The sequence below is a fragment of the Lynx canadensis genome, chromosome A3 (genome assembly GCF_007474595.2).
Source record: "Lynx canadensis isolate LIC74 chromosome A3, mLynCan4.pri.v2, whole genome shotgun sequence".
Lineage (NCBI taxonomy): Eukaryota > Metazoa > Chordata > Mammalia > Carnivora > Felidae > Lynx > Lynx canadensis.
In genome coordinates, this window is record NC_044305.1 from 117,716,065 (window position 1) to 117,743,331 (window position 27,267).

The window sequence follows — 27,267 nt, forward strand, 5'->3', positions numbered from 1 at the left end:
ATGTGACTCTCTGAAGATTTCAGCATGACTTCATTTGCAGTGGGGGGAAAACTAATACACCGATCTGTGTTATGGAAAAACGAGACAAGATTTACAAATGATGTCAAAGGTCACTCAAGTTTTTCCCCTAGATCAATGAAATGGAAAAGGTAATTTCAAACCATTCGGGGCACTTTCAAAATTTGCCAAATTTTGAAGATTTTTGCTCTTTCAAAGGAAGAAAGCAGCAAACGAATAACAATGGTACACTTCCCGGCCTTAGGAACAGGGAGACAGGACTCCCCAGCTGCACTTCCTAGAGAAGTATGCCAGCTGCCTTCTGTAAACTGAGATCAAATTGCCAAGAATTTACAGGATAGCAGTTACGATAGATGACCTAAAATACTGATCTGTCGCAAAGAGGATGTAGTGCAAACCACACAGGAACTGACAGGAAATCAGCCTGCAGGCTGGCACTTACACATTCAAGAAGGCTAGGAATCCTGGACCTCTGACAGCCAAATTTCATCATCTTCCTCTGTAGGAAGAGTTATCCTTCAGAGAGAACAATCAGAAAAATCTCGTACAAAGCTTTGGGATGCCTACTCCCATTTAATCACACTGCCCCCTGCCTGAACCAGCGGTTTAACATGTGCTGATAGTCCAGCTGAGGTCCTACAGCACTACTTGACCAAAAAATCACATGTTCGCACGTCCCTTCATTCCCTCAGCCATGAGCCCCCTGGATGCCATAAATGATTCACAGCCTGTGATGATGGAAAGGAGAAAAACTAATATTTGGAGTTCACCAAATAATGACTCATCCTCCTGGAAGAAAAGAAAGACTTACTATTGGCAGCCCTATGGGACGAAATTTTAATAACCATTTTTAACATTAATATTAATGCCATAAAAGTTGGCGAAAAGAAAACAATTTCGAAACATGTGATATTTGGTTTGCTTATGCCTTATAAAAGTCCAGTTCATGCTCCAAGAAAAAGAATGAGTAGGATCTCTACTACCTATTCCTAGACTTGCCTTCTGGACTCACTGCTGCCAAGTTACTCATTCTCCCACACAACACTTTCCATATTAATTTTGACCCCTAAGAATCGAAAAGAAGTCTTGCCTTCTTTGCACCCAAATGCCAAAATGGAATCTTTTAGTATTTCACCTTTATAAAGGGAATGTTTGAAAACAGGCCTCTTTGGCTGTGACATCAGTGAGTTACTGAGGCCTCCAAGGGCCGGAGGAAGAATTCCCAGTCCCTCGCAGCGCGGCTCTACTCCTACGGTGCAATCTGGCAATGGCCAGGGACCAAGTCTTTAAAGCTGTTTTATGGTATTTAACATATGGTCATAAATTGCTCAGTGCTCTAAAGAGGGGCTAAATTTGCCACCCCTATTGATGAGAAATGTTCTTATTTATTTAAATTTAGTGGCAAATTGGCACTTCTCCAGATGGAGAGGTTTCGGCATAAGTACAAGAGAAGAACTAACTGGAGAGGAGTTGTATGTAACTTTTCTATACACTGAACGCAACCACATCAACTTAGGCTTACAGCACCACGATCAAACAGGCTTTACCACATAGCATGACAGCACTAGGAGAAGATTCTAATTTCTAAGGCCCAAACAAGGGAAAAACACTAATTTTATTCAGACTGCGGAAGAATTTTTTTTAAGACAATTCTCTTTCTCCTCAAGCTAACGCTATTCCCTCCCTTGGTCCTTCATTCCCCTCACAAATTAGAGGTATCTGGTCTTCATCTGAAATCCCAAATCTACAAAACTCCCTGGAATGTCCTAAGCCCTCTAGCCACCACTTTCCTCTTTTGCCATATTTTTGGTTAAGTTGTTTATTTTTTTTTAATGGCTCTAATTCCCCCTCAGTAACGACACGATCTTACTAAAACATTTTGTTCTCTTCCTTTTACAACCTAGTCCTGTAGCCAAAGGCAGAAGAAAAACAAGGATTTTTTTATTTTGTTTTGTTTTGTTTTATCTTGGTGGGGTTGTTACTAACGGTATTAATGTGAGTGGTATCAAAAGAGAAATACGAAGGGTAAAGCCACTACTGGCTTTCTTTTTGTATTTTCTCAAATATGCAATACAGCATTTATTATACTATTATATATATATATGTATATATATATATATATATATACATACACACACACTATTTTATATATATTATACTATACTGTAGTATAGTGTACTATGAGAGAAGTACAGAAATAATACCAACAACTATGGACACAAACATCCTTAAAAGAATATGAATGAACCAAATCCAACAATATATAAGAAGGATAATACATAGGATAATACATAATGATCGAGTGGGATTAATCCCAGGAATGCAACATGGTTCAACATTTGAACGTCAGTTTATTCATCATATTAATAGGATAAAAGAGATAAAGCATGTGATCATCCTAATAGAGAAAAAGCATCTAACGTATTAACATTCTTTTCGTAATAAAAACCCTCAGCACGTTTAAAGAGATGGCAACTTTCTCAAACTGACGGAGGGAAACCACGGTTGACAATTATGCTTAATGATGAAACACTAAACACCTTCCCCTTAGGACTGGAAATAAGGCAAGGATATCTGATTTCATCACTTCTACTTAAACACTGTGCTGCAGAGCCCATTCAGTGCAATAAAGCTAGAATAAGAAATATAAATTCGACAGATTGGAAAGGAGGAAGCAACACTCTTTTTCACGAGTGATATGATGGTTTCTGAAGAAAATATACAAGGAACCTAAACAAAAGTTACTAGAACTAGTAAGTGACTATAAGGATGCAGAAGCACACAAGGTCAAGGTACTAAAATCAATGATATTTCACAAGATCAGCAACAAAGAATTAGATAAAGTTCAAAAAAAACTATATATGCTATAAGTTAGCCTCAAAAATATGAAATACTTTGAGATAGATTTAAGAAAAATTGTCAAGACCTGTTCACAAAAAAAACTACAAGATACTGGAAGAAATTAAAGAAGACCTAATAATGGAGAGGCTACCATTTTCACCTAATGGTGATATTAAGATGTGAATTCTCTACAAACTGATCTTCAGACTGAATGCAATTCCAAGCAGGACTTCTGCAGACATTTGACAAGCTGATTCTAAAATTTCTATGAATATACTAAGGACCTAGAATAGCCAAAAGAGCTTTGAAAAATTAAGTTGTAGGACTTAACACTGATTTAAAGACTTACTCTAAAGCCATAATAATAAAGGCAGTGTTATAGTCACATGAGGATAGACATATCAGTGGAATACAATATGAAATCCAGAAACAGACTCACACTTAAATGATTAATGAACATATATGTGGTCAAAATCAACTCAAAATAAATCATAGACCAAAATGCCTGAGGTAAAAATATAAAACTTCTAGAAGAAAATCTTCAAGATCTTCAGGTAGGAAAAGATTCCGTAAACAAAAAGTCAAAAGCATAAACTATAAAAGAAAAAACTGTCAAACTGGACCTCATCAATGTTAAAAACTTCTGTTCTTGGAAAGACATCATTAAGAAAATAAAAAGGGAAAAAAAAAAAGAAAAGAAAAAGGGAAGCCACAGACTGGAAGAAAATATTGACAAAGCAACAAACAACTTTTTCTAGGCTATATAAAGACTACCTACAACTCAACAAAAAGCCCGACAATCCAATCAAAACGTTGAGCAACAGATGTGAATAGGTATTTCACAACAAAAGATATATGGATAGCCAATAAGCATACAAAAATGCAAATTAAAACCACAATGAGACACCAGTACGCATCCACTAGAAGGAATATAGCTAAAAATAATAACAATACCAAGTGTGGACAAAAACACAGAATACCTAGACTGCTCATAAATTGCTAACAGGAATGTAAAACAGTACAACCACTTTGGGAAACAGTTTAGTAATTATTTATGAACATACACTTAGCTTACAACACAGCAACACCACTCCTAGGTTATGTACCCAAGAAAATCAAGACATATCTCCACAAAAGACATGTACAAAAATATGATAGCTTTATTCATAACAGTCAAAAACTGGAAACTCAAATGTCCTCAACAGATGAATGTATACAAAAAACTGTGGCACTTGTACAGATACAATGCAATACTACGCAGCAATAAAAGAAACAAAGTACTGATACAAGGGAAAATATGGATGAATCTCCAAACATTATGCTTAATGAAAGAAGCCATGTACCAAAAACTACATAGTATATGATTCCATTTCTATGAAATTCTAAAACAGGAACAACTGGTTTACGGTTTCAGAGAGAAGGCTCAGGGTTTGCGGGGATGGTGATGGAGGAGATCAATCTGTAGACGGAATGAAATGTTCTACATCTTGGGGGGATGGAAATGTTCTGTATCTTGACTATGGGTTAGTTACTGGAGTGTTTACAACTGACAAAATGTGTTGAAGTGTGCGCACATTTTATTATATGTAAGTTATACCTCAATAAAGTTAATATTTAAAAAAGGAATATACATTTCCACCTCAGAGGTGCCATGTGATTAAATGACATCACATATATAAATAAGCCACAAAACAAATGCTCTACAAAATAAATGTTCAATAAGTTATTTTAGCAATTCTATCTACCAGCTATTTTTAATAAACTATAACCAGAAATTTTTCTAACATTCCATGAATTCCAAGAAAATAAGATGTTCCGAAATACCAGGACAAAGGAATCCTCAAAATCTAAGGGAGAGATAATGTCTAATCCACAAAATTAGCACTTCTTACTTGCCTTTCATGAGCATTTTTTAGAACATTCACTACATCAAAGGTGACCTGCCTCCCTAATGAGCCTCTAAAAATATCCTGAATGCTAGATAATAATATTCTTTAAGTAAATGAATCTTTTAAAAGGATAAAAATAAAAGTAAAATGAACTATGCTACCAAGGCAAATTATAATGCCCCTCAGCATGATGCAAAATACTAAGTCCCTGGACAGAGTGTCCAACTTTTTACTTCGCTCAACTGTTAAAAGTCAGAATGAAAATGGTTAACGCCTCCTCTCCCTGCAGGTGATCTCGGAGGCAAGAAGAGAGCTGGCCAAGGAAACTCATAGACAGCGCATCCAGTAGAGTAGCAGATTTGTGAGTGCAAATGAAGAACCAAATACGCCACAAAAACAGTCAGGGTGCTTTATTATGTCCTTGGTCCATCCTACTAAAGCCAAACTAAACTGTGTGAACAAAAGCTGAAACTGGAAAGGTGGGGTATTTGAGAAGTTCAATGAACAAATTGGTTGTGTAGGCTTCTGACTTGGATTGCTGTCAGCTGAGCTCCAACAAGGGGGTACAGAGAGGCGGTAATGGCAGGCTGTTGACAGTCCTGAATGCCAGGCTGAGGGATTCAGTCACTAAAATACTGTAGGGGAGGAGGACAGGGTTAACACAGAAAGATTACTCGGTTAACATTTTCCAAACCGATTATTTTTGACAGTGGAAGAAAAACGGATGCCTGGGTGGCTCGGTCGGTTAGGCATCCAACTCTTGGTTTCGGCTCAGGTCATGATCTCACAGTTCGTGGGTTCAAGCCCCAAGGCAGGCTCTACGCTGCTTGGGATTCTCTCTCTCTCTCTCTCTCCCTCTCTCTGCCCCTCCCCTGCTCGCTCTCTCTCTCTCTCTTTCTCTCTCACGCTCACGCACACACTTGAAATAAATAAACTTAAAAAGGAAAAAAAAAAAAAAAAACAACGTAAGAAAGAAATCACACTGCCATCCCAACAAAAGGGCCAACAGCTATAGCCACTGCAGCCAGCTTCTGGACCTCCTGGTAAAAATTCAAAATACAAGGTATAGTAACAAAGCAAACAAAGTGCAAAATTCTTACAGATAAGATTAAATCAACAGGACCTAAATATCTTTCTCAGCTGGTGCAACATTCGCCACAACACCGCTGGGACCTTCAGGTGCTACCTCTCTGGTGTTTAGTTTCTGTTTGACAGCCATCAGTGTCAGGACCCAGAGTGTCTCTACACAGTGCTGCATAAGAAAGATCTTATAGGATGAAGAACAGGAAAAAAAGAGCATTCTGAGTTTACAATGCAGCTGGCTACAAAACAGTATGTAACAGACCTGCAGTGCAAGAAGTGCTGTGTAAATGCAAGCCACTTAAAGGGATGGAATCAAAAATGAAGTTGAGTTTCAAGATCCAGTAAAGTAGAAGTTCTGGAACACTATTTGCAACGTGTCTGCAAAAATCTTTGTATATGTTTCACCACTGTTTAATAAAACATTCCATTGAAAGAGCAGTTCTAAGGTTGGTTTCATTTCATTGCAATCATTCCCCAAAAAATACAAATTTAAATTCAGTGATGTCGTATGAAAGCCTTGGAAATGAACAGTAATTTTACAATGTTCCTCTGAGGACATGGGAGAGAATGGAGTATCCAAATCATAATCCTTTTTTTCACTTTCTCCTCTGAAAATAAGGATTTTCCTCTAGGAAAGTCTTTCCAGTTCAAAACCTTTGGGGGTAATTTTTTGGCATGACTTCTTCACTCTGTTGCAAACGGCTTTGAAAAGTTCATCATTCCTCTCAAATGATAAACAACTGTATTGCTCCGATTGTTAAAGACAAACGGCAAATGTCTATAGTTTCATTTGGAACCTCTTTAGAAAGAATTCCTGTAACAATGTAATTGATGCCTCTCAGGGTACCTGCCCAGCTCATGCTTCCCTTGTGCTAAAACTGTCCCCTGGTAACCATCACCCAAAACTCTTGGCCAAACCACTGGATCAAGAGTGGGCACCCAGTCCAAGCTGCCAATCAAACCTTCTCTCCCAGGAATTTAGACTCAAAGACCATAGGCTGTCTCTGGTGGCCCTGAACTGAGTCACCACACAGGGGGCTCAGCCCATTCCACTCGATGTGAGGAGAAACAGAGAAATCTTGGGAAAAACAACAATGGGAATCAAGTGACAACAGAGCGTGTTGCAGGAGAGACAGACAGACAAACAAGGACAAATGCCGACTGCCTCTATAGTGTCCACCTCCTGCTAGTCCCAGGTTCCAGCCCCTCTGAGGCCTGGGCTGTGCTTCCTGCCCTTGGGCACCATGGAATTCATTTAATTCCTCATAAAGACAAACACCCTCTTTATGTTTCTTTCAATGGGTTTCTTATAAGCAAACAGTCCCTGATTAAGAAAAAATTGTTAGTATGAAAAATACAAATTTTAAACAAAAGATAATTTCAAATTTGAAACCAATGCTAGCAAACAGTTTGGTACTGGCCACAGACTTGCTCAATATACTTAAAACGTTTCAATAATCTCTTTATATAGTTACATAAACAGTGCCATTCAAAGAACTTGTAAAAGTGAGAATACTTCAAAGTTCTCTCACTTCTTCATCAAACCTCACCATGGCCAGATCCAAAGAATGAACACAGTTAATGCATTCCACTAACATCTATTAAAGGAGCCCTTCTAAATGCCAGGCAATAAGCTAGGGAAAGGAAATAAAATAGCAAAACAGCCCTCCTTCCCTGCCCTATTCATTGGGTCCACAAAAACACAAACACAATAATTTCTTCAAGAGTGTTAAACAGAGTGACTAGTGCCGCTATATTTACAAATATGTGTTTATAGGAAGCTCATCGATCTTCCTCTGAGTTTTGTTATAATTGGTAGATTTTCACTCAGTTTAGTGGCATCATCCTAGCTCTTAACCTGTATTTTATTTAAATCAGTCTCGATCACTGAAGATTCACTTTTCCAATCCTGTTCGAGTAAGTACCGGCTGTCTCTTCTACCATCGTGAAATTCAAGGACTTCTCTTTAATTCAGACATCTTTTGAGATCTTGCAGGAGAATCTTACACAAATTGGCAATTCTTGCACTGACCAACGGTTGTCTCTTCACATTAAAAGAGCTGAAGAAACAAGAACACCACTCCTAATGTACTGTCATCTTCTGGTCTTTTTTATTTCAGTGATTTAATTTTGAATGTGGGTAATTCTGTAGGAATCAATGCACGAATTCGTGGGAGAAATACGTCCTCTCCCTTGTCTTTCATTATCATTAACTGCACAGTTTCCTTTGTTCACAGAGGGAACATTTATAGAATAACTGTTTTCTAATATATAAAATATTCTGAAATATAAATTTGAGTTACATGCTTTTCTCATTAATCTACTTTGAGGACAAAGTGAAATATATAAAGACAAAATTGATACAGACTCCAAATCTACGGAGTATTCTATGATCCTCGCTTTTTTCTGAATTGTTAACAGCACTGTTCCAATTTAAAAATTCCTTGTATAATCAATAACTTCTAAAGACTGAGTTTCTTTTGGCAAAAGACAGATACAAGTGACAGAACGCCACATTCTTTATAACATGATACTTCAACCAATAAAAATCTGAACGTTAAGCTTCATTAATTCCTGCATGCATGCATTTACTCCATTCCTTCAACAAATATTGAACTGAGTATCTTTACCATGCTGGGGCCTGGAGATATCATTTAATAAACAACGCAGTGTCCATCTCTAACTTCACTGAATTTAAAGTTATGAAATAAAATCACTATAAGCTCCAAATACCTCGAGTCAGCCTTGGTTAAAATTATTCTTGAAACCACCCACCGCAAGTTTTCAATAGGATTTAATGAGAAACTTCAGATAAAGTTGTTTACACAAATGGCTTTGAGACTGTAAAGCCCTGGGTTAGACATTACCCTGTGCTTAGAAAGATAAAGGTATGAGTTAAACAATATTTATTTAGTAGTTACCACAGAATATAATTTAAATCTATACTTACTCATCTCTTGCTACCACGAAATTAAGTTTCATTCTGGGTCTGTTTCCCCAACAAGGCAAAGAGCTTTTCTGTTTGCAATGACAGTTATTTTCCAAGGACTGTTAAACTACGTAACTCTTCAGTGGTATGTATTTGTTTTAGAAAACTACTTTTGTTAAAATATTGGTTGTACAGAATAATAGCTAATTATGTAAAGATGAACACTGTGTTGGTTGTAGAATGTGGAACTCAATCACAGGTCTTGTGATAACTAACCACTATGACCTTACTGATCTTGGATATAATATATTTGAGGTTATAAAAATGGATGGAGTAAAAACATATGTAGAAAGTGTTTGGCCTTGCCAGGTTTTTTAAAAGTAAAATGAAGGAGTTAAAAAAAAAAAAAGAAAGAAAGAAAAGAAAACGGAGTGTAACATTAATTTTAAAGCAATGCAAAATCTTAGTGTTCTCCAAGAGGGAAAAAGATTCTTTGCAAATTCATGATTTGCTTTGAATGATTTATTCTTTTACAATAAATTTGGTTGATACAGTAAATTATCTATTTCCATGAACTTCAAAGCACACAGAATAAACCTATACTAATTATCGAGGTTAATAAAATATCTAAGTGTTCTACATTACTACTTCTACCAACACATCATGTCTCAACAAACTCCTCTCAGAAACATTTATATATATATAAAAAAAAGCTAGAAACAATTAATTTTGGAATACTGTAATTTTAAAGTAAGTATAGTCACAAAGAAAGATACTTTTTTCATTTTTTTAAATTTATTTATTTAAATTCAAGTTAGTTAACATACAGCATAGTATTAATTTCAGGAGTAGAACCCAATGATTCATCACTTACATACAACAACACCCAGTGCTCATCCCAACAAGTGCCCTCCTTAATGCCCATCACCCATCTAGCCCATCGTCCCACCCACATCCCCTCCAGCAACCCTCAGTTTGTTCCCTGTATTTAAAAGTCTCTTATGGTTTGCCTCCCTCCCTGTTTTTATCTCATTTTTCCTTCACTTCCCCTACGTTCATCTGTTTTGTAGAAAGACACTTTATAACCTAAATATTATACAAACTAAGGAAAGTAAAATAACCTTGCTATGTAATCACTGACATGAACAAATTTATGTGGGGAGATTTACAAAACACCAGTCCAGTAAAGATGGTTCTGCTGATCATCACTTAAGTTTTAACCATCTCAAAAGGTTTGTTTTGATTTTCTTCGTGTAAATTTTTCCATTTTTGTACTGTCAGGAGAACAGTGACTTATGTTTCATAATTTATGTAGTTGATTTATTTTTGACAATTCTATCACATTTTCAACAGCTATCAAAAAACAATTTCCATCTGGAAGTTTTAAAAGGTTTGTAGTTTGGCTTCCATGCTGAAACACTGCGGTACCTCAAAGTGTATGCCACTTTTCAAGTTTAACAGATAATTTTTTTAAAGCAAGGGATTCTAACATTAGCTTGCTCATAAGACCAACATCCTTCAGAAAGCCTTCCTAAATAATGTCAAGAATTTCAGAAGAAAAAAAAAAGCTCATTCTTCAAATTCAATGAACTTTTATAAGCGTAGTTAGTTATCAATTGTCTTTTCCTTTTATTTGGCTGTGAGCTGTTTCAGGCTAGAACCTTGACTCACCTTAATGTGGAAGAACCTCAATATACAAAGTTCATTTTTTATTCATTATAGAGCATTCTACAGCCTAAATTAAGTCCCTAGTACATAATAATTATATAAAGCAGTAGCTTAAGAGGACATAATTAACTTATATGGGGTATTCCAGGCAAATACCCTAATCATCAGTATTATAAGAGATTCCCTGGGAAAATCTTATAGTAATGAAAGGGTATAGATTAGTAAACGCTTTCTAGCATAAACTCATACAGCTAGTAAGATCTTTGGGAGGTTCCATCATTTTTGGCAAAAAGGCTGTGGACTAACCACGCACATTTATTTCTTCTCCCTCCTAAGACCCACCCTTCCATTAAACGATAATGAAACACATAAAATAAGAATTCAAAACAACATTAAGTGAACAGGAAGGGAAGAGAAGAGCAATCAGTAGATGAGCAATTTCCGCAAATTCCTAGAAGGCAGAATGCAAATGGAAGAGTAGAAACTGATGAGACAGGGCAGAGAAAGCTTTGGCCGCAGGAATGTGAGGAAGAGGCTACTGCTGAGAGGGAAGCCCTCTGTCCTGGTGGACCCATAAAAACTTGTAGTCATCCAGGGTGAGGAAAGGGAAAAATGAAAACTGGGGCTAAGGATGGGGAAATTAACTACAAGCTCCATGAGGAAGAGTCTATGATACCCATCCCCCAAAACTGGTATGGTGGCCAGATGTGTATGCCCCCTTGAAAAAAGATAGGGGATTTGCTAAAAAAAATAGGACAATTTGGGGGATAGCCAGAACAGCTGAACTCCATAACATGACACATAGGAGTTCCTCATACTAAGAGCTCGTCCATGATTAATCCACCACTCAGTAAGCTCGGTTTACCCATAAAGAAGTCCTATTCAATGTTTTATTGTCTGTCATAAACATACATAGATAACCGAAACCCATCTGTTATTTAAGGAAAGACTCCAGAATAGTAAAGAGGGGAAAAGATGATAAACAAACAAAAATACAATCCCTGGGGAAAATTAAAATAATTAAGAAAGCTTTTTAAAAATCCACATTCTTTGAAAGCTTTCAAGATACCATATTCATAAAATAAAAACAAAATGTTGTGAACGAGGAACAGAAAGCAAAAGCAAGAGAGAGCTCTTCGAAATTAAGATACCTAGTTATGACTATGGTAAATAAAACTGATCAGGAAGGGCTACAGGAAAGGGAGGAGAGCAGAGAGAGAAGTGGAATCTAAGCAAGGTATTTTACTGTGTTCTAGCAATTATGTTTTAATTCTACCAAAAGAGAGAATTTTCAATACACAGACTACAGAAAAAAGAAGAGAAGGCTACAGGCAAATCCCATAGAGATAACTGTACAGGAGCATTCAAGCAATTTATAAACGAAGCACAGAAGACAACTCTAGGTTTAGAACAAACGATAAGTTATTAATTTTGATGATGCAAAAGGAAAAGAATATAAAACTTGGGAGGTGAAAGAAGAGGCATGGAGGGAAGGGCGGGAGCTAATACCTTCATCTCACAAAGTGGGGAGCCAAAAGACACTCTCTATGGTTAAGGGGAAAGTAAAAAAAAGTATACCAAGTAGCTGTCACGAGTGTGCAGAGATGCTAACTGCGTGCCAGGCACGTGCTACGAATGTTTTAGGAACTGTTCGTTTAACTGTGCCATACAATGCTGACAGTGGTCCTTAAGAAAGAAAGGAAAAATGTTCAAGCTACAGAGTAACCAACACAGGAACCAATTGTGGCGATATAATTGCACTGAAGAGGAAGAAAGAAGAAAGACACAGAGTTCAATGAAGACAGGCCAATGCTTTATGTATCAGAGCAGAGAGTCAAAAGATAATAATATCTACAACTGATGTCAAGAAACAGAGGCATAAACATTATTTAGACATATGGAGAACAGCCCCAGAAGAACTACATACTGAAACAGTTTTACAAAAAAAAAATGTAAGTGACACCCTCGGGAAACAGGACCAGGCTTGGAAAGAAACCTAACAGAGGACTACAGCTTTCACGTGTAAAAAATTTCTGGACTTTTTTACATTTTTAGCCACGTGAATGATTTAGTTTGATCATTTCTTCTAAATTTAGTTAATAATTTTTTCAGAAACAATCTAGAAAGTCCCACTACCTCAGGCAGGTGAAATTCTTATGTATTTTAATGGTTTCCAGAGAATGATCTAATAGTAACGCCAGGTTAACAAGACAGCATGTCCTATATTTTTTGCTTAATGTTGCATTTGTGATGCTACAGAATATTAAGATGTAGCCCCTGGTGGCCTATAATTTAAAAAGAGTCCACAATCCTGAGAAACTTAACAGAAGACCATGAGGGAGGGGAAGGAAAAAAAAAAGTTAGAGAGGGAGCCAAAACATAAGAGACTCTTAAAAACTGAGAACAAACTGAGGGTTGATGGGGGGTGGGAGGGAGGGGAGGGTGGATGATGGGCACTGAGGAGGGCACCTGTTGGGATGAGCACTGGGTGTTGTATGGAAACCAATCTGACAATAAATTTCATAAAAATAAGTAAATAGATAGATAGATAGATAGATAGATAGATAAATAAATAAATAAATAAATAAATAAATAAATAAAAAAATAGTCCACAGCCTGAAAGGCACTATTTACTCATCTGTCCCATCTTTAACATTTATGTTCCTTATTCCTCTGTTCAAGACCAGAGAGACTTCAATACCTTCTTTGCCACAAGAATAGGCTCCAGAGAGAAAATTCCTGATGAGATTGGGACTAACCCACCAAAGCCACCATCATTTCCATGCTGCACTAGAGCGTCAGCACTGGTAATAACAGCAGGGAAGGGTTGATACAATGTAGGCAGATGTTGTAGACGGTGGACTAAACCCAACAGTAGGTCTTGACTGCTCTTCATCAAGATCACAAATCAGTGGTCGAAGAGCTCGAGCCAGGCCCCACACACATTTGGTCTGACCCACTTTATGTTGGCCCACACTATGTTTCTAATTTTTGAAAAAGTAGTTGGGACCCTAAAATGAAAGAATTTATACAAAAGTTCAGATTTCCACCTGTCAACAGAGGCAGTCCCCTCAAGACGGTAGGTGTGCCCAACTGTCACACCTAGCCTGTCCCCCTCATTTCTGTGACTAGTCTGGCCACGGTAGCCATTTGCATTTCCAACCCTTGCTATAAAAGAGGTAACCTGTTGACAATCCTAATCTATGCCAAGAGTCTCTGAGGGAAGACTCTTATGCTCAGGTGGCAATCAGGAGTTGGTTCTTGGCAGCAATAGTTCCAGAAGGGAGTTAGAAGCCATTCCTGCCTAAAAGCTGTTTCTAAATAGTCAGGTATTTTAAAGCAATGGACTCTCTTTATTGACAAATTACATAAGATCTGTCAGTAGAGGGGAAAAAAATGCAAGAATTACTGCATAGGCCTAAAAACTAAGAATTTCAGTGTATACCTATTTGACCACCGCTTATTCCCTGCCAACTGCCTTACTTTGAATAGAACTCAAATTAAAAGACAAATTTTTTAAAAGTGGTAAATCCTAGTTGTGCCTGGGTGGCTCAGTCAGTTAAGCATCCGACTTCAGCTCAGGTCGTGATCTCAACAGCTCGTGAGTTCAAGCCCTGTGTCGGGCTCTGTGCTGACAGCTCGGAGCCTGGAGCCTGCTTTGGATTGTGTCTCCCTCTCTCTCTGCCCCTCCCCTGCTCACACTGTCTCTCCGTCTCTCAAAAATAAATAATAAACATTAAAAAAAATTATTTTTTAAGTGGTAAATCCTAGTGATAATACCTAATTGCCAGAAATAAAAACTGAAGCACAAAGTCTGATAACTAGCACTGTAATGTACATTTTCAATAAAATAGTCATCATTTACTTACATTTTAATGTCTCTCCAGCATATGGTATGTGCAGTTTAAATCGGTCACAGTTAGGTCCAGGAGTCAATGATGTGCAGCTTTAGAAAAAAAAAAAAAGAAAGATAAGAAAAGATTTTTTTTTTATAAAAAACCCACACGTTTATGATATTTAATAAAGTAAATAAAAAAGTGATCTTTATAGATAAAAGATTAAAGCACTGGCTTATAAAACAAAATAAAAGCCCTAGATGGTCACAGAGGCCAAGACATTAAGACCTGCCCTGAAACGCATGATCCGTTTATCCCACAATAGAACTTAAATGCCTTCTAACAACAAACACCAACAAAGCTCCAGCTACTCCTCTCAAATACGTGTATCTGGGCTTTCAAAGTAGGTGTATCTTCCAAAACAGGTCTGTACTCTTTGATGCCAAGAATTGTAAAAGAAGAGTAGTTTTAGGGGCAGATTTTAAATATAGACTCTTAGCTTTCACTCAGTACTAAAAAGAGCCCACTTTGGCCTTTTTTCCTGACACAGGTCATATCCTCTTTCTCCCCAAAGGGGAGGTGCTTCCTCTCCATTTGGCACCCTCTTGTCTTCCCTCTACAGAGGGGCACAAGGCACTGCCCTCAGTTTCAGATAAAGTGTAAATTTAAAAGGAGGTGAACTGGTCACTCAGGTGATTGGTTTCTTTTCAATCTATTACTTCACAAAGTTAAACAATGTTCTTCGTTCTTTAAACAAATTTACAAGATATCGTTCATGATCTCACAGGTCATAACTTCAACTGCATGACAGCAGCACTGGCTTCATTAATTAATATTAATACAAAGTCAACTGAGGAAATTATATGTCTTCATTTAGTTTTAAAAGTTGAGGTTTTTCAATTATAAAATAAAGCAAAAAATGCTAAGTTTCTTTCATAATTCCAAAACTGACTATGAAGCATCTCTGAAAAGAGTTATTTTAAGGAATGGAAGCATTGTTGGAATAAATGTACAACTTCCCTGGATGGCCACTTTGAAGGCAACAGTCATGTGAAAATAAATTTGAGAAAAGTGGACTCTAAAAAAGCTAACTCAGATCTCACGTTAGATTTACCATAACTTTTTCCCAAAATGTAAACAGAGAAAAGAACCAGACAGAAAGCTTAACTCAGATGTATTTAATCATAAATCACTAGGTTGATTTCTCCTCTTATCTTTAGGGGACAACAAAAAACAACAGTTTATAAACTAAACAACAAAGCTAAACTAGTAATTGCAGAGTAAAACGATTTTAATTTCTTACAGGTTTTAAGAACACATTTTCCTTTACTGTTCAATTTAAAAAAAAAAATCTCCAGGGTATATATTATTAAAGGTACTAAAATATTTCCCTTATAGTACAATCTTTTCTAGACCACAGCACAGCAGTTATTTGAAAACTTATGGAAAACACATAAATTAAAGCATTACAAAATATAGTCTAATGACAGAAATGGTCCTACAAGCAACACTAAGAATTTCTTCTCTTGCACATATTCCATGAACGATGCCTTAAAATTATTTTTTAATAAATAACAAAACATAATAAACATTCACAATCAAGTGCCTCTTTGAGGCATGAAGATCAAATTATCTTATATTAGATCAAAATATCTTATATTATCTTATATAGCCTAGCAACTGAAGTTATTAACAGCACAGGAAATCCTGAGGATTAATCGGATTCTAGATTGTCTGACTAACTAGTCCTTCTTCAACGTGAAATTAGTTTCTCAATTGTTACATTCACTGTTGGGCCACATTTTGTATTATTTACTTTATGCTTTAACTTGGGCTAAAACAGTGCTTTGTGCTCTGTCCCTCCTCCTTCTTCCCTTCCTACGTGAACAGCTTGGCTCCAGCCACCCTAGGGTGTTAAAAAGCACATTTCTCCATCTGAGTGGTTCACTCCCAATTTTTTTTTTTTTTTTTTTTTTTACTTAGGTAAGATTTACCGAGCATTGTTCTATGTGTTAGGAATACAGGGTGGACAAGGCAGACAAGGTCTACGGTCCCATGGAACTTAAAATTCTGGCAAAAGAAAAAGAAGCGATAAACAAGAGAGCAAGATATAAAGATGGTTCGAAACTGCTACATGTCATGAAGGAAATAAAGTAGCGTGGCAGCGAATCGGGGGCTACATTACACTGGAAGACTGGGGAAGACCTCGGAGGAGGTGAAATCCGAAACCTGCAGGACACCACGGGCTTAGGGCCTACCCAGGCGAGTTCTGGGGCAGAGCACTCCAGGCAGGGGAAGCAGCTGGTGCAAAGGCGTGAAGGCAGGAACGAGCTGCATATATCTGGGGGAAGAAATCTTGATATGTCTGGGCGATGCAGCTAGAGCAGAGTGAATGAGGGAGAGAACAGAGAAAGATTAGGACAGGGGTAAGCAAGGGACAGATCGCGCAGAGCCTTGTAGGTGGTGGCAATTAATTCAGGTTTTATTCCAAGCTCAAAGGAGGGTTTTAAGAAGAGTAATATTATCTGATTCTATCCTTTTTAAGAGATCACCCTGTCTACTGCATGGAAAAAGAGACTGTAAAGAAGTCAAACAGAAACCAACAGGAGTCCACTTCAGGAAAGAAAGATGGTACTTGGACTAGGGGAGCCACGGTATCAATGGAGCCATGGATTTACTGACTAGGGATGACTAGAAGGAGAGCAAGTTTAGGAAGAAGGGGAATCGAGAGTGTACAGTGTGAGACAACAGCCAAATCATATGCGGAAACAGCCCGAGTAACGGGGGGGGGGGGGGGGGGGAGGGGGGTGCTAGCCAATCCATAAGGGCCATGGAAACATCACGGAAAAGACAGAAGAAAAATTTGCCAAAACTCATTTTAGAGTGCTGTATATTGTCAGAAAAATCACTTACTTGGAGTGGGGACGAGGGCAGGGGTCACACTCCCCAAAGAGCATTCCCAAGTTAAAATGGTTAATCTCCAGTGAACTGCAGGGTTTCTGCTTTGCTAAGAGGAATATACAAATGTGGGCCAAGAACTTAACCATTCAAGGCAACAGGGGAAAGACTAAGCTGCCGTTAGCAGGCCTCTCTCCTCAACAGTGCTCAGTTTCTCCAATGAAATGTTGAGCAAATTATTTAAAATATCTACTGTGCTCTATCTTCCGTATTACCTAGGATCAACAGCTTCATGGAAAACAAGTCAAGGTCATGTTACCTGAGAGTTCTTTTAAGATTAAACTAAAAATATTTCCCTTTCTTAAATTACCTCTGTCTAAAATCGGTTTTGGTCACGTTACTTAATTTACTATGAAATTTCAAATCGCATTCAAGGAGGGCATTAGCTTTTCTGTTACTCAAACAAGGGCATGAGTTTAAAAAGATGGAAAAACACACATGAATGGTATGCTTCCACTTATGGAAAAGACAGACCTATGTGTATGTATGTCTACACACAGAAACAGATTTCAGGAGAGACACCAAAATGTGGCAGGATTTGGAGTAATTTTTACAACTTCGATTACCTTTCTGCATTATTTTGATTTTTGTGATGAACATGAACTATTCTATAATTACATAAATATTTTAAAAAGTAGATCCTTTTTATATTTGAAAAACTGCAGGGTATCTACTGATGAACAGTCTTCAAGTAAAATAGATATGAAAGTCGTTATATTATGATATCACAAAACTTCACACTGCTGGTATTTATTATCCCTCACAGTTTCTCTGTGTCAAGTTTTAGGAATGGCCTGGCTAGGCAGCTGTTGTATAGAGTCCCACAGGACGTTGCAGTCAGATGTCAGTAACAGATAACTAATACAGTGGAGAAGTTCATTCATCTAGAAAATCATTTCCTTTCAGGAATATGAAAAAGCTACTAAAAGGCTGCTGGCTTCATTAAAATTCTATTTTTATAATGGCAACTTGTCCTAACAGTTAGATCTGAGGTTTAAAACCCAAAATTCCAGGGGTACCTGTGTGGCTCAGTCAGTTGAGTGACCTGTTCTTGACGCGGGCTCAGGTCATGATCTCACGGTTCTGTGGGTTCAAGCCCCACATTGGGCTCCATGCTGACAGTGTGGAGCCTGCTTGGGATTCTCTCTCTCTGTCCCCATGCTTTCTCTCTCTCTCTCTCTCTCTCTCTCTCTCTCTCTCTCTCTCTCTCTCTCTCCCTGCTTCGTCCTCAACACAAATAAATGTAAAAACAAAAAAACAGTATTCCAAACTGAGTATCTTTTAATAACAAGATAATTTTGAATGATTTAAAAATTGTTGACAACTAAATGTAATTTCAAATTTGTCCCTCAACTATATTTCCTGAGTGCTTACCATTTGTCAGGCACTGTGCTAGGTGCACAGAACACAGCAGTAATGAGAACAACAACAACAAAAAAAACATCTTGGCATTATATTGAAAAAAAAAGTTTTTAGATGAAGAACTATGCCTTAAAATGTATCTTTTACTAAATTCTAATCACCTCAATGTGCTGGGAATGCACTATTTTAAAGTTTAACACATGGGAGAACAAAGGGAGTTAAACAACCACCTTCTGCAGGTTATGCACGTGGGAATTATCAAGTCGGAATTCCCGAAGGCATCAGACCAGGCAGTTGACTGTAGTGCCTTATTACAGAACTATAGCCAGCTAACTACACACACAGTAAAACGCTAAGCATAACAACCCCCACATACTTGCATCCATCTCTTAGCTTACATCTAATCACGTGATTCCCAAGATTATTATTTATCTAGTTTCCAACTGTGGTTTGTCTTCCCAACCATGTCATAAGATTCTTGGCGCTAAAACTGTTCTATACTTTTTTCAATGTCCTAGTATAGCATCTAGCATAGTACTAAGCATCCAGCACTGATGACATTTTAGTACAGACTTATCATCATAAACTAAAGTCAGCAACTGTCATTTTACAGACGATGACAGTGAAGGTCAAGGATCTCACAGTCACTCAGTGAGAGCACTGGGACTGGAAAGCACTCCCAGAGCACTCTGGCCACACCTTGGCCAGACACAGGCATCTGTGTCTCCCTGACACAGGCATCCTTCAACCATCTGCAAATCTCCAGCATATAGATAGCTGGTGTCCAGGATGCGGATACTCCAACAACTACGTATGGAGATAAAGATTTGCCGAATTAATGCATAAACTGACTCCCAGTCTTGTGCTCTTTTCGTGACAAAAACTAATGCTTTAACTGGAATTAAGAAGATACTCTTATCCTCACCTCTGAGATAAAAGTGTGATTATTTGTAAGAGGTCCTCCCTTTGAAGAGCTGTACATGTAACTCAGAATTGATATTTAAAGTCACGTCCTAAAATTACTGTTTTCACAATAAATAATAACAACAGGCACTAACATTTGTTGAGCATTTGCTATGTGGCAGGTACTATTCTAAATTATTTAATTAGATTGAACTATTTAAACCCACAGCAACCTTCAGAAATAAATGCTATTATTGCTTCTATTTTACAGATGAGGCAACTGAGGCACAGGGAAGACGGGCATCTTGCTAGTGACAGAACTTGGATCCAAACCCAGGGTGTCTGGCTCCAGGGCCCATTTCCTTAAACACCACTCCAAATAATCCCTCAATATTTAAAGGGGAAGCCATCAGAATTAGTAAAAAAAAAAAAAAAAAAAAAATGTGAATTATAAATCTGTCAATAAATGCCATTTTATTAAGTACCCAAAATAATAAAAAGTAAAGGCTAACAAACTGTTGCCAAAAACAGTGTTCTCCCCTACCAGCTTTAGTGAAAAGAAAATGATTTCGCAGTAATTAGCATAAGAACTATATACATGTAAATCGATGATGCAAAAGAGGGAACACGACCTCCTAAATTGATTTTAAAAGGCTCTACAATGGTAACACTATTGACTTATTTAGCAAACTCTTTAAATAAACAGTGAAAGTAAATTTGGATTTGAATCCTTTTTAAGTTATTACTTGCTCATAGCCCCTGAGATCTGACTCCAATTATTAAGGTATCACTATAAACAGGAAAAGTTGACAATTTCTCTACAGTTTATATGATTTTAGTGACAGCCAACAACTAATCTGGATTAACAAAGTTACACAAAGATACTCTACAACCTTGAAGACATTAGCATTTTTAAGATCATGCAAAATATAAGTAAAGCATATGCTTTGCAATTTAATACTAAACCTATTATTTGATCAGCTTTCTGGGAAAAAAAGTAAAGAAAGAATGATTTAAACCATTTCTACTCTCCAAGCCACCTAAAAAGAACAGAGTAGATGAGTCCAGGGTTCCTTCCCTGAGTCTGCGTCAGTTTCCTTTACACTATTAATTTACCATTTGGCACGTTCTCCTACATAGCTTCCTGTTTTCTTGATAATGACGTTTGTGCTTAACCAACAATATTCAACATCAGCTGAGAAGGAAGTCTTCAGCTCCGGCAATCTAAAATCACAGGTGACTGTGAAATAAAATAGGCTCAAAGACCAATAACTGCCTGGTAAATGACTCTCAAGTCATAAGTTAGAGTGAATTCTTGTTAGTTCATATTCACCACCTTTTCATTATACAGAATTTATTTTCCCTGAATTAACCCTATCATCAATGATTCCACTCAGACCGAAGCAATTTCAAAATTATCATGGTTTATAGACTGAAAGGCAGCAACAAAGAAGCTAGGAGACTGCCACAGGCTATGTGAACAGCTACTAAGTAACCTATAAAATAGGCATTTTATCCACAAAGGCATGTGACCTTCTGATTCACAGATTTTTACACCCTCAGCCTTAAAAGGGAATTACGGCCCATCTAGTTGACTACATCAAAACTCACTAGGTCAAGTTGGGGCCTTTCTACAAGGAGACTCATGAATTAAAATTGGTAAAAGGAGGCAATAAAGTTACACTGAGATAGATTTTTTACATCATTCAGAAGAATGGCACTATGTGCTTGATGACATATGATGTTCCCGATACACCACATATATCGTCTACGTCTCTAAAGCCTGAAATCTATTTCTAGATCCTACTAGAAAGTGATGGATCCAATTCTTAGCAGAGGATTCCAAAATGCCATCACCAAAATATGTGACTCAGCTCAGAATGCTTTAAAAATTATAAAATTAAAATATTCAGAAAAACATGTATTTGCCAGTTCATGTGGCATCAATTGCTGTTCCCAGTTTATATGCTGTATCTCCATTTATAAATGATAGATTTCAACTCTAAAGGAGGGAGTATTTTTAAATGTTAGTAGGTGTTCCTATAACAAAAAATGTGATTTAAAGTACAATATGATTCCAGTAGGAATGATAGGCTCACCCACTATTTTCAACAGTTAACTAGGAGGGGAGGAAATCTTAATATTTTGAGATGATGCTTCGCTTATTAATGTTCAACCTTTCTTCTTTTCTAATAGGTGCTTTTAATTCACTCTGTTAACAGAATAAAAGAGAAAATTAATAGGATTATCTCAATTAGTGCTGGATACCTGTCTGATAAAATTAAACATCCATTCATGATTTTAAAAACTCTTCGCAAATAGGGATAAAAAGTAACTTCCTTACTATGATAAAGGCCATCTACAAAAAAACCTGCAACAATATCACATTTAATAACAAAATGTTACATTGTTCCCTTTGAGACAGAATGAAATGACACCCACTCTTACCACTGTAATTCAACATTAAACCAACAGTCCTATCAAGTACAGAGTAGCACAGGGAAATAAGGGGATATATATGGGAAAGGAAGAAATAAAACTACACTTGCATGAAGATAATATGACTGTGCATATAGAAAGCTTTTGAAACCTTCATAGGCATTATTGGAAATATGTGAGCTTAGCAAAGTTGCTAAACAAAGGACATACACAAACATCAACTGTAGACTGTATACATATATCTGCACACCATCAACAGCCAGTTAAAAAATAAAAACTTTTAGAAAGATGCCATCAAAAGTAACATCAAACTATCAAATACATAGAAATAAGTGTCACAAAAGATGCGCAAGATCCCTGTGTAGAAAATTGTTATTAGAAGAAAATAAAACGAATAAATGAACATAGGTATGTTCATAAATGAAAAGATACATAATGAAAAAGATGTCAGTTCTCCTTAATTGATACAGAAGCTGAAAGTAGATTTTAAAATGTAAATGGAATGCCAAGAACCAAAAACAGACCATATTCTCTTGAAGAAGAAAAGCTTGATAGGATTATACACAATAGCCAAAAACTGGTAGTAACCCAGGGTCAACAGAGACTGACAAATGGATAAACAAAATGTGACATACATGTATAATGGGATATTATTCAATAGCCTTAAAAAAGAAAGAAATTCTGATGCACACTACAACATGGATAAACCGTGAAGATAGTATGCTAAGTGAAATAAGCCGGTCACGAAAGGACAAGCACTGTACAATTCCATCCATGTGAGGTACCTGGAGTTATCAAATTCACAGAGACAGAAAGTGGAATGGTAGTTGCCAAGGGCTGAGGGGACAGTGGAAGAAATGGCAGTTAAGGGGTACAGAGTTTCGATTTTGCAAGAGGAAAAGTTCTGGAGATAAATGGTGATGGTTACACAACAATGTGAATGTACTTAATGCCCGGAGATGAACACTTAAAGTTGGCTAAAATTATAAATTTTATGTATATTTTATCACAGTAAGAAAAAAGCTTAATAGGAGAAATTATTCTACTGAATATCAAAAATTATTATCAATCTTAGTAATTAAAATATTAATATTGATACAAAGATAGACAAAGAATAGAGTTGAGAGGCAGATTCCCACACATCTGGACACTTAATTTATGACAGAGGCATCTCTGCACAGCACTAAGGAAAGGCAATTGTTTTCAATAAATGGTGCTGAGTCAACTAGACATACTTATGGGAAAAATATGAAACCTGAGCCCTACCTCATACCATTCACAACATCAAGTCCAAGTGAATTGAAGCTCTGAAGGGGAAAAGCAAAAGCAAAATATTTTTAAAAGAAAATGGGGGAGGGTTATTTGGGTAAACAGAATATGTTCAAGAACTTGGTGGACAGGGATGCCTGGGTGGCTCAGTCAGTTAAGTGTCCAACTTTGGCTCTGGTCATAATCTCACAGTTCTCAAGTTCGAGCCCTGCATCAGCCTCTGTGCTGACAGCTCAGAGCCTGGAGCCTGGAGCCTGCTTCAGATTCTGTGTCTCCCTCTCTCTCTGCTCCTCCCCCACTCACACTATATCTCTCTCTCAAAAATAAAAAATAAACATTAAAAAAAAAAACCCATGAAAATTCCAAAAGTACTACTATGAAAGAAAAGATGGGTAATCGGATTATATTGTTATCAGATTTTCTGTTCAACAACAACAACAAAAAAAAACATTAAAGAGTGAAAAGACAAACCATGGGGTGAGACAAGATATTCACAACACATAACACTGACAGTAAAATATATAAAGAACTCCTATAAATTGATAGGAAAAAGACATGTTAGTAGACCTGAAGGAATACTTCATAAAAAGGGATCCAAATGGCCAATAAAAGTGAAAAGGTGCTTAACCTAATTAGTCACTAGAGAAACGCAATTTAAATCTACGATGAGGCCCCACAACACACCCGTCAGGGTGGTTAAAATCAAACCGACACGACCAAGTGGAATTAAAAACTGGTCTTGTGGCATTGTGTATACAGTCAATGCTGCACTTCTTTCATTAGTATCCATATATTTTTGCAAATTTCTTTTTCAGGAATGACAGGTGAAAATACCCTATTGTATGTAATAAGAATTACTGTTACAATATTGCTTATTTATTTTATCTCATGATTTTTAATTTATATCCTATATATGTTTTATAACCTATAAATATAGGTTATAATTAAATAAGTATGCATGTATTGAGGGTTCATAATTAAATTGAGGTGTATAATCAAAAAAAGTTTAGCAATCACTGCTATAAGAGTATAGAAAGGAGTCCCTACTCTTAAGAACCTGCAACTATAAATCAGAAGACAAAAATCAAACCTATGAAAGTCAAATAAGCACAATTTAAATAACAATTCAAGACAACAATAGATACAAGTCACAAAGCAATTAACATGATTAATTGCCAAATTAGTGGTTAAAGAAAAAAAGCACAATAGAAGTTGCCAGAGCGGAGAAACCACTTTTAGCTGGGGTAATCAAGGAAGGTTCACTGGAATACAGCTGGCCTCTAAGAATGAGTTAGATCTGGTAGGTAGGGGAATGAAAATATTTACCTACAATTGTCCTCAAATGGGGACAAAAACCAAGGAGACAGATACTCAGCTAGACTGAAAGCTATGTAATGAAACAGAGTATATGAAACCTTGGATCCAGTGCCCCATAGCCCACCTGCTGGCACACAGCAGCACCTGATAACTGCCCCATAAATAGTACAGGTGAACAAGTGGAGCTGGGGATGACAAGCACACTCCAAGGTCATGTCAAAGTCAAAACAAATTACATAAATATCCTGGACTGATTCCTATCTCAACTGTGGGAATGTTGGTAATTCTTACTATTTTTTTTTTTTTTTAAGAGAAAGAGCACACGCATGCAGGGGAGAGGGGCAGAGGGAGAGAGGTAGAGAGAGAGAATATTAAGCAGGCTCCACACGTGGCACAGAGCACAACATGGGGCTGGATCTCATGACCCTGGGATTATGACCTGCGCCGAAATCAAGAGTCGGACGCCCAAGCAACAACCACCCAAGCGCCCCGTAGTTCTTTCATTAATAAATAGTATGAGAAATCTCCAAGGACAAGGCCAACTTACATACTATTTCTATACATTTAAGGAGAAACACAATTTCATAAAAGGCAATTTTTATGCTAAACTCTTTGAATTTGTTCCGTTAAAAATATTTCTGTAAACTTTTTAGGTCACCATTTTCATTCCTTGACCCAAAACATATCCTAAATGGATGTATTCCCAAATCTCTGCATTCTGGGATCTTTATATTTTACACCACTTGTATATTATGTATCTAAATCCCAATCTCAATTCCTGCTCTTTACAGGGAAGGACTGGAAAGTATCTTGGCATGTAGCACAGACTCTCAAGGGAATGAACTAGCAGAGCTGTGATCATTCCCTTACTGGCTTTCATGTTACTTGCTGCATTTATGTTTGTACCTCCACAATGCCTCACACTAAAAGCTCAGTTGTATGCTTTTCTTTTTCCTTTTTTAAATTTGTTTAATGTTTACTTTTGAGGAACAGAGACAGAGCACAAGCAGGAGAGGGGCCAAAGCAGGCTCCAGGCTCTGAGCTGTCAGTACAGAGCCCAAAGCGGGGCTGGAACCCACAGACGGCAAGATCCTGACCTGAGCCAAAGTCAGACACTTAATGGACTGAGCTGCCCGTCAGCATATGCTTTTCTTACGAAAAATATATTCGAGTGAATATGAACAGTACAAAGGCACAGGGCACAGAAAAGAGTAGATGGAAAACTGGTAGAGGTGGAGGGAAAGAACAGGGAGAAGAAGAAAAAAAGTGGAAGAATGAGCTGTAGTGGAAACATGAGAAGGTGGAGGTAAAATGGGAAAGAGAGAGAATGGAGGAGTGGAAAAGAAGGGAAGAAGGGAATTAATAGATTCTCTTTCCTGTTGGTGAAAGGTGCTGTCTAAAGATGGAAGAAACATTTTTGAAATCCTCAAATTTTTCTACTTAAGTGATTACGAAAGGACATCTGCTACATGAGCATACCTGGAACTACAGGGTAATGGGATAAATAAATGTATCCGGGGCGCCTGGGTGGCTTGGTCGGCTAAGTGTCTGACTTCGGCTCAGGTCATGATCTCACGGTCCGTGAGTTCGAGCCCCGCGTCGGGCTCTGTGCTGACAGCTCAGAGCCTGGAGCCTGTTTCAGATTCTGTGTCTCCCTCGCTCTCTGCCCCTCCCCCGTTCATGCTCTGTCTCTGTCTCAAAAATAAATAAACGTTAAAAAAATTTTTAAATAAATGTATCCACGTATTTTCGGTTTTTCAATGTTTTGGGGGGATTTTTTTCTTCGATTGTTCCTTGAGATACTATTGTTATACACTATGAATTTTCTAGCCTTGTGCAAGGCAAATAAATTGTCTCTTCTTTGGTTTCCTCATCCACAAAATGGAGGTAACAGCCCCACTTCGTGGAGTTGTTATAAGGATCCAGTGACTTGGTACACATAAAGTATTTAGAAGAGTGCCTAGCACATAGTAAGTACGTTCTATTATGATTATTCAAAAGCACAAATTGCAAAGTCAAAAATATGACGGAGAGTCCATCTCAAATACTATGTTCATGAAACCCTTAATTCACTTGGGCAATAATTTCCAATATTAAAAAAAAACAAAAAGAACTTCAATTGACCCCCTCACCATACTACTATACCTTCTTCATTCCACAGACAAAAATTCTCAGAGGTAGTCCAACCAGTAAGAGACTGAATCTGGCAGTAAAATGATTTTTCTAGGTTCTAAAGCAAATCTAATGGAGCTGATAATGCTCCTCATGTTACAGAGCAGGAGACCCCCAGGAGAACAAAGAGAATAGTATCACAATGGGTTATCCAAGTGTGAGACAGGACAAGAAGAGACTGGAAGCAGGTCAATGTTTTGTGATGGTGAGCTGGCATAAAGCTTATTGTTCTTTAAAATGATACTCTCAATCTAATTTGTTCTTGGGATCTTCTACAAAATACGTAGAATTCTAGATTTTTCTTTTGCATGTAATGGGAAATGTTCTTTATTCTTTTTTTCCAGAATATACGCAGTAGCCTGCTATTTGCTTTTCTGATTACTAACATTTCTCCAAGTAAACCATACAGATCCTCTCCTTTTTTATTTATTCTTTCTTTTCACTTCATTCAGTTCTAGGTGTTACACTTTAAGAAGGACAGAGACTGACTGGATCTCACTGAGAAGCCAGCAGGGATGTTGAAAGGACACAAATTACATGGTTATAAGCAAAGACTCCATGTTAGCCTGCGGAAGAGAAAAAT

At 37.3% G+C, this 27,267-nt stretch overlaps 1 protein-coding gene across 2 annotated transcripts in view; it reads right to left on the bottom strand.

Annotated features, from left to right (window-relative positions):
• Positions 1-27,267, bottom strand: part of BABAM2 (BRISC and BRCA1 A complex member 2) — a 397,923-nt gene that overhangs the window by 344,837 nt on the left and 25,819 nt on the right. For both annotated transcript variants that reach the window (XM_030311393.2, XM_030311392.1), the window contains exon 3: positions 14,298-14,374. In XM_030311393.2, coding sequence (XP_030167253.1) covers positions 14,298-14,374 — 77 coding nt within the window. The remainder of the gene's footprint in view (positions 1-14,297; positions 14,375-27,267) is intronic.